Here is a 7,190-nt window from a genome sequence, read left to right on the forward strand (position 1 = left end):
GTTAAAATCTGCTGTTAAGTGAAGATTCTCGTCAGAAAAACACAAATGGCAACCTCTATTATTGACAAGTCATGTGTTGCCAAATTGAGCGTCATTTAATCTGAGTCAAGTTTTTTCACAAGAAAATCATCTCCATAATCATATAAATCAGGAAAAACTCAACCTCTACCGTTGACATTATCTTCGACAGAAGATCCGACGTTGCCAAGTATTCAGGTATGACAGAACAATTAAACATCAATTTTAATTTAAAAAAAAAATATATAAAAAAAACACTCTAACCTTAATCCCTTTTAACCTTCTGTCTCCTTCTAAGGACAAACCCTCTTACTAAACCAACGGTCTTAAATAGGAGCCAAACAAGGACAACTAAGGCCCCCAAACAACAAAAAATAACATCCAAGAACAAATACTGGTACAAAGGCATGTCGTAATTCAAAGGTCGCCTTAAGACGTCGACGTTTCTATTGCGCAGGGCATACTCGGTCCACCAGACCGCCCGTTCCAGGCCGCTCATTGGCTGGTCCAGCAGCTGCTGGACCAGTTGTCGCGCGTTCATCCTGTACCTACAAACCCCCACCATTAAAATTCGAAATTTACAACCCCTCAGAAAACTTGCTTGTCCGATTGTATTAATTCCAAAATGGCCGCCTCAAACGATTCGGTTTCCAGGTTCTTATGGTCCAGCTCGAGACCGATTCCGGACCGAACCGCCTTGGCGGAGTTCTGGAACTGGTCGCCGAAAAATGGCAGGATAAGCACGGGTACGCCGGCGTACAAGCTCTCTTCCAGGGACTGCAGCCCCCCTTGGGTTATAAAGCATTTCACCCTGGGGTGTCCTGAAATTAAGTCGTTTCGGTCGTTAAGGACTCATAAGGGGAAGGAGGTGGCTTACTAAGCACGTCCTGCTGGGGCACCCACTTTGATACCCGAACGTTCTTCGGCAAGACAACCGTGTCGTTTTGGTCGTTTTCGAATTTCCATAGGACGTCATAGGGGAGCCTCCCCAGGACCTCCAGGATGACTTGCCTCGACCGAGAATCGATGTGGGCACTCCTTATGGTGCTCCCTAAACTGAAATAGATCACCCCCTCCTCGGAGTTATCCAGGAACTCCTTGAAATCCGTGGGTAAAGGCTTTGGTGGTTCGAAGTGCAACCCCCCACCCAAATTGATCGTTTGCAACCCCAAAGGCCTCGCCGTGTAAAACACCGGATTGGTATTAATGAAGAAGAAGTTGATCTTTTGCTCGAGTTCTTCCAGAGGGGGGGTGTCTGCGCCAAAGTGCTTTTTCACTATCGTGTCCATACTTTGACGCACCAACTTCTCAATAACTATCATTACCAGGTGCCCTAGAGTGCTGAGAATCCGTTGCCCGAAAGTGGGTTTCCCTATAAACCCAGCGTCTTGCGGAGGGTAGAGCAGGGGGTGCGCGGGGTTCCCCAGCAGCTGATGGTTGACACTGGTGGTGTCCATGGAGGATAAAGCTGCAAAAAACGTCTTAGTAACCCAGTTAACCCTCTCAACTGACTCCCACCTATCATAGGACACTGGAACTTATGCGCAAACGCTGTTCCAGCAGTCACCAAATACTCGGCCAGCACCAAATCGTATCTCTCATTCCCCCGGATCAACCTTCTCACCTCCGGATGGTTCAGCTCCATATCAATCGCCCTGGTCATCAACCTGAAGAACTGCACGATGTTTCCGAAACTTTGCTCCCCACTGGACACCAGCTCGTAAAACTTATTGTCGTTTAAGAACTTATAAACCGCTCCCACGTCGATCTGGGTGATGTTGGGGTGAGGCTCTGTGGGGTTGGGGGTGATCAGGGTGAGCTGGTGCCCCCTGTTCGCCAGCTCCCTGTATAAGGGTCTGTAAGTCACTTGGTGGCTGTAGAAGGGGGTGGGGTAGTATACGAGGATGTTGGCTGCGTGGCAGCTGTAGCAGAAAGTGAAGAGCACCAGGAGATACATTGGGTCGGTTCTAGAAGAAACATTGTTTGAAGGTTTTGGTTGTGAGTGGGATTTTTTTTAAAAATATTAAGTAATTTTTAGGGGAAAATTGCCACTAAAGGTGGTTTAATGTGGCGCGCTGTATTGTTGTTATTCTTTGTGATATTTTTGGCCTTTAATCTTAAATTATTGAGTAAACACGAATAAAGTTGCTACTTTGTAAGGCTCCTTACCTTTGTTCAAGTAATCACTACACGGATTTTTCCGAAAAATATCTAAATACGTAATAAATAAATTTGGTAAAAGCCATTTATTTATCTGATGGCCCTAGGGCCTTATCTTAAGGTGACAGAGGGGGTTATCTGGCATTAATGTATTTTTACTTTTATCAGCTTTTTATGATAACATAGTAAGAAATAAAAGCAATAGAACATTGTAACAGTATAAATATTGAACTAAAAGATTTAAATTTTCCATTGTGTGGTGCTTACCTGACTTTCGAACGCACAAATGGTGGAAAATTGGAACTATTAAGGTGACAAACTTATCTCAACTTTTAACGTATCGCTTTAAAAGGTTACATAAAGTGTATTTGGAAAAACCCGCTTTGCACCTTAATGGTTTTTTTTTCAATAAGGCATAAATCACTTAATGATGTGCAATTTGTTTTATGAGGATGTCCCTATTATTTTTTTAGGTTTTTCAAATTAAAGTGGGTAACGGGATTTTAGCACACAGTCAGACAAAAATTCAAATATATCCCTAAGTAATGCTTGGATAAAATTAAACCAGAAGCATTATTTATACAGCATAGTATTGGCAATAACATGCTTTTTGTTTCATTAGAATATTCCAAGAAGTTTCCAAGATATTGGAGTTTAAAGTGAGTGAGCACCTTTAGGACCCAACTGCAGTTTTGGACGCAGCCACACAAAAAGTGAAATATTTCGAAAACCAATAGTTGGACAGGTTTGAACCATAAGCATTGTTTCTTAAGCATAGACATAGAAATGACATGCTTTTTATTTCATAAAAATATTCCCATAAGTTCTTAAGATATTTAAGTTTAAGGTGAGTGGGCACCTTCAGGGCCCAACTGCAGTTTTGGACGCAGCCACACAAAAAGTGAAATATTTCGAAAGCCAATGCGTGGACAGTTTTAAACCATAAGCATTGTTTCTCAAGCATAGGCACAGCAATAACATGCTTTTTATTTCATAATAATATTCCCATAAGTTCTTAAGATATTTAAGTTTAAAGTGAGTGGGCACCTTCAACGATCCAACAGCATTTTTGGACGTACCAACACAAAAAGTGAAATATTTCGAAAACTAATAGTTGGACAGGTTTGAACCATAAGCATTGTTTCTTAAGCATAGACACAGCAATAACATGCTTTTTATTTCATAATAATATTCTCATAAGTTCTTAAGATATTTAAGTTTAAAGTGAGTGGGCACCTTCACGATCCAACAGCATTTTTGGACGTACCAACACAAAAAGTGAAATATTTCGATAACGAATACTTGGACTGGTTTGAACCTTAAGCATCATTTTTACAGCATAGTCTTGACAATAACATGCTTTTTATTTCATTAAAATATTCCAAGAAGTTACTAAGATATAAGGAGTTTAAGGTGAGTGAGCCCCTTTAGGACCCAACAGGATTCTTGGACATAACCATAAAAAAAGTGAAATATTTCGAAAACCAATAGTTGGACAGGTTTGAACCATAAGCATTGTTTCTTAAGCATAGGCACAGCAATAACATGCTTTTTATGTCATAATAGTATTCCCATAAGTTCTTAAGATATTTAAGTTTAAAGTGAGTGGGCACCTTCACGACCCAACAGCATTTTTGGACGTACCAACACAAAAAGTGAAATATTACGAAAAATAATACTTGGACTGGTTTGAACCTTAAGCATCATTTTTACAGCATAGTCTTGACAATAACATGCTTTTTATTTCATTAAAATATTCCAAGAAGTTACTAAGATATAAGGAGTTTAAAGTGAGTGAGCCCTTTTAGGACCCAACAGGATTCTTGGACATAACCATAAAAAAAGTGAAATATTTCGAAAACCAATAGTTGGACAGGTTTGAACCATAAGCATTGTTTCTTAAGCATAGGCACAGCAATAACATGCTTTTTATTTCATAATAATATTCCCATAAGTTCTTAAGATATTTAAGTTTAAAGTGAGTGGGCACCTTCAACGATCCAACAGCATTTTTGGACGTACCAACACAAAAAGTGAAATATTTCGAAAACTAATACTTGGACTGGTTTGAACCTTAAGCATCATTTTTACAGCATAGTCTTGACAATAACATGCTTTTTACTTTATTAAAATATTCCAAGAAGTTACTAAGATATAAGGAGTTTAAGGTGAGTGAGCCCCTTTAGGACCCAACAGGATTCTTGGACATAACCATAAAAAAAGTGAAATATTTCGAAAACCAATAGTTGGACAGTTTTAAACCTTAAGCATTGTTTTTTAAGCATAGGCACAGCAATAACATGCTTTTTATTTCATAAAAATATTCCCATAAGTTCCCAAGATATTCGAGTTTAAAGTGAGTGACCTAACACCATTTTGGGACACAGCACTCCAAAAAGTGAAATATTTCGAAAACTATTGCCTGGACTCTTTTGAATTCTAGAGTCGAAATCCCTTAATCCAAGCATTTGCACAAACAAATTATTAAGATAATTAATTTTACACTTGCTTATCAGTAACTAAATAAGACTATAAACTATAAAGGCCTAGAAACAACATTCCATCCAGTCATTGGTGTCAGTGTCCGCAAGAAAAGTGCAAGATGCGCGCGTTTACACTACTTTTATTAATTCAAATCCTTTGTGGTAAAGTGACTTTTGGCGCGAAAATCCTGTGTATAGCCTCCCTGCCCACCTACAGCCACAATTTGTTCTTCAGACCGATCTGGGAGGCCTTGGCGGACAGGGGGCACCAGCTGACCGTCCTCACCGCCAACCCCATGGGCCCCCACCCCAACATCCAGGAAATCGACTTGGGATTCGCTTACGAAAAGTACCAATCGACTTTTTAAATTACCCCCAGAAAAACTAAGCGATTTTGGTTTTTTCCAGAAAAAAAATCGTCTACACTCCAGACTTCGCGGTCACGCGGTTCAACTGGCCCTTCATGATTGGCCGGTACATGGACATGTTCATAGAGGTCGCGGCCGCCGAGCTGGGCAGTGCGCAGGTCCAGCGGCTGCTGACCAATCAGAGCGAACACTTCGACCTCGTGATCGCCGAGATGCACATCTCGGCCATGTTCGGGTTCGCCCATCGGTTCAAGTGTCCGCTGATCGGGATTTCGTCCACGGACATCGTCAGCTACCAGCACGCGATTTTAGGTAAACCAACTGGTTTCGTATTGACGTATGACAGACGATTGTTTGTTGTGGGATATGTCTGTACCATCAATTTTAACATCATTTTCAGGTAACCCGACGCATGTTGTTCAATACCCAGATCTGTGTAGCAACATGGCACCGAAGAGGCTCACGTTCGAAGAGCGCACAATCGAGCTATACAACCGAATCGGAACTCTCATCCAGTACGTCAAATTTCAAATATTTCCCGCCAAGCAACTGATTTAACTTCAATTTCAGGCAATATATTCGTCAAGAGGCTTGGAACGATGTTCTTCAGAAGTATTTCGGTCCGGACGTGCCTCCTCTGGACGACTTAGTGCGGAGTCTCTACTTCGTCTTTCTGAACGTGGCACCCTTCGCCAATTACCGCCCCCTGGGGCCCAAGTTCGTCGCTATAGGGGGTCGAAGTCACTTCAGCCCCTCAAAACCCTTGGGGAAGGAGTTGCTGGAGTTGCTAGACAGTAACCCTCAAGGGGTGATTTACTTTAGCCTGGGGACCAACATAAAAGACTCCCAGATCTCGCCTCACCTACTCAACGTCACTATGGAGGCTTTTAAGGAGCTCCCTTACCAGTTCATATGGAAGCTCGGGCATACGATCCCGAACTTGCCTGAGAACGTGAGGATTTACTCTTGGTTGCCTCAGCAAGAACTACTGAGTAAGTCCTCCTCACTTATTATTATCCTTTAATGAATGAACTTTTAGGGCACCCCCATATAAAGGCCTTCGTATTCCAAGGGGGTGTTCACTCCAAAGAGGAGGCAATCCTTGCCAGAGTTCCCATGGTGGGCATCCCCATCATTGGTGACCAAAGGAAGAACGTTGAGGATCTTGTGGCCAGAGGGGTGGGGCTGCTATTGGACAAGACGACCATTAGTAAGGAGCAGCTCAAAGGAGCCATCCAGAGGGTCATTGAGGACCCGAGGTGAGAGTGAGAAGGTTAAATAAAAATAGTTCTGTTAAGACCTCCTCTTTTACAGCTTCAAAGAGAACCTGAAGACATTGTCGCAGATGTTCCAGGACTACCCACAATCGGGAATCGAGAGGGCGGTGTGGCACGCGGAGTTCGCCCTGAGGAACCCCCAGGGGGCGAAACTGTTGGGGCAGCCTCAGTTGCCCTGGTACCAGTACTATTTACTGGATATTTTATGTGTTTTTGTGGTGGTTTTGGGGGTTGTGGTAGGGTTGGTGCGCTGGCTTGTTTTAGCGTTAAAAAGGGTCTTTAGAAGTAAGGTTAAGGTTAGTTAAATAAATTTTTATGAAGAACCAGTGACTTTGTCTTTATTCAAGTTGGTCTGGATATGTATCAGCGGGACGCCAGTATCGCTGTTGCGCTTTCTCTCAATGTTTTGAGTATCTTTTTACCCATAAAAACAACTGGAAATCTGCTCGAACGAATTTCGCCGAGTAACTAGAGCTTCTTCAGCTGAGCTTCTTGAAAGCAACAGTTCCTCAACTATTTCTCTATTACTTCCATGCTCACCCCCTCCCTAAGATTAGTAAAGTTCTTCTTCGAGGAGGAGGTGCTTAACTTCTTTATGAATAGATTCCAAGCAGGCCAGAAGAACAAGAAGTTAATGGGGATGAAAGTAACATGAAGTGCGACCCATCAAACTTCATAGAATTTTACGTAGATTCCGAAAAGGTGCATGTAAACGTGATTTTATGGCATTTGAAGCTCAACAAGGGTGAATTACTGCCATAAAATCTTCAGGTAGACAACTGAAAAGAGCCGGGTGTACGTACAACAAACCGCGACCTCCTCGAGGCGAGTTCAACCTTGGCGGATGACGTGTGCCATGGCCGTCTCTCTCTCTCTCTTTCTCT

General features: G+C 42.2%; 2 protein-coding genes across 4 annotated transcripts; one reads left to right on the forward strand and one right to left on the reverse strand.

The window, feature by feature from the left end:
• Positions 1-251: 251 nt before the first annotated feature.
• On the reverse strand, positions 252-7,180 carry LOC126747290 (UDP-glucosyltransferase 2-like). 3 transcript variants are annotated; one of them, XM_050455832.1, is made up of 5 exons: positions 7,110-7,180; positions 1,537-1,985; positions 896-1,486; positions 620-839; positions 252-566 (listed from the first exon to the last, which is right to left on the reverse strand). In XM_050455832.1, exons 2-5 carry the CDS (start codon positions 1,973-1,975, stop codon positions 284-286), a joined length of 1,533 nt encoding a protein of 510 aa, XP_050311789.1. In that variant the 5' UTR covers positions 1,976-1,985; positions 7,110-7,180; the 3' UTR covers positions 252-283. The 3 variants fall into 3 exon arrangements, with proteins under 3 accessions (XP_050311789.1, XP_050311787.1, XP_050311788.1); XM_050455830.1 differs by lacking the exon at positions 7,110-7,180 and adding an exon at positions 2,446-2,860; XM_050455831.1 differs by lacking the exon at positions 7,110-7,180 and adding an exon at positions 2,188-2,372.
• On the forward strand, positions 4,487-6,632 carry LOC126747293 (UDP-glucosyltransferase 2-like). Its single transcript, XM_050455834.1, has 6 exons — positions 4,487-5,010; positions 5,070-5,341; positions 5,430-5,544; positions 5,600-6,021; positions 6,069-6,288; positions 6,344-6,632. The coding sequence occupies exons 1-6, from the start codon at positions 4,781-4,783 to the stop codon at positions 6,609-6,611; spliced, it is 1,527 nt and encodes a 508-aa protein (XP_050311791.1). The 5' UTR covers positions 4,487-4,780; the 3' UTR covers positions 6,612-6,632.
• Positions 7,181-7,190: the final 10 nt, after the last annotated feature.

This window comes from Anthonomus grandis, chromosome 19 (genome assembly GCF_022605725.1).
Source record: "Anthonomus grandis grandis chromosome 19, icAntGran1.3, whole genome shotgun sequence".
In the NCBI taxonomy this organism is placed as follows: domain Eukaryota; kingdom Metazoa; phylum Arthropoda; class Insecta; order Coleoptera; family Curculionidae; genus Anthonomus; species Anthonomus grandis.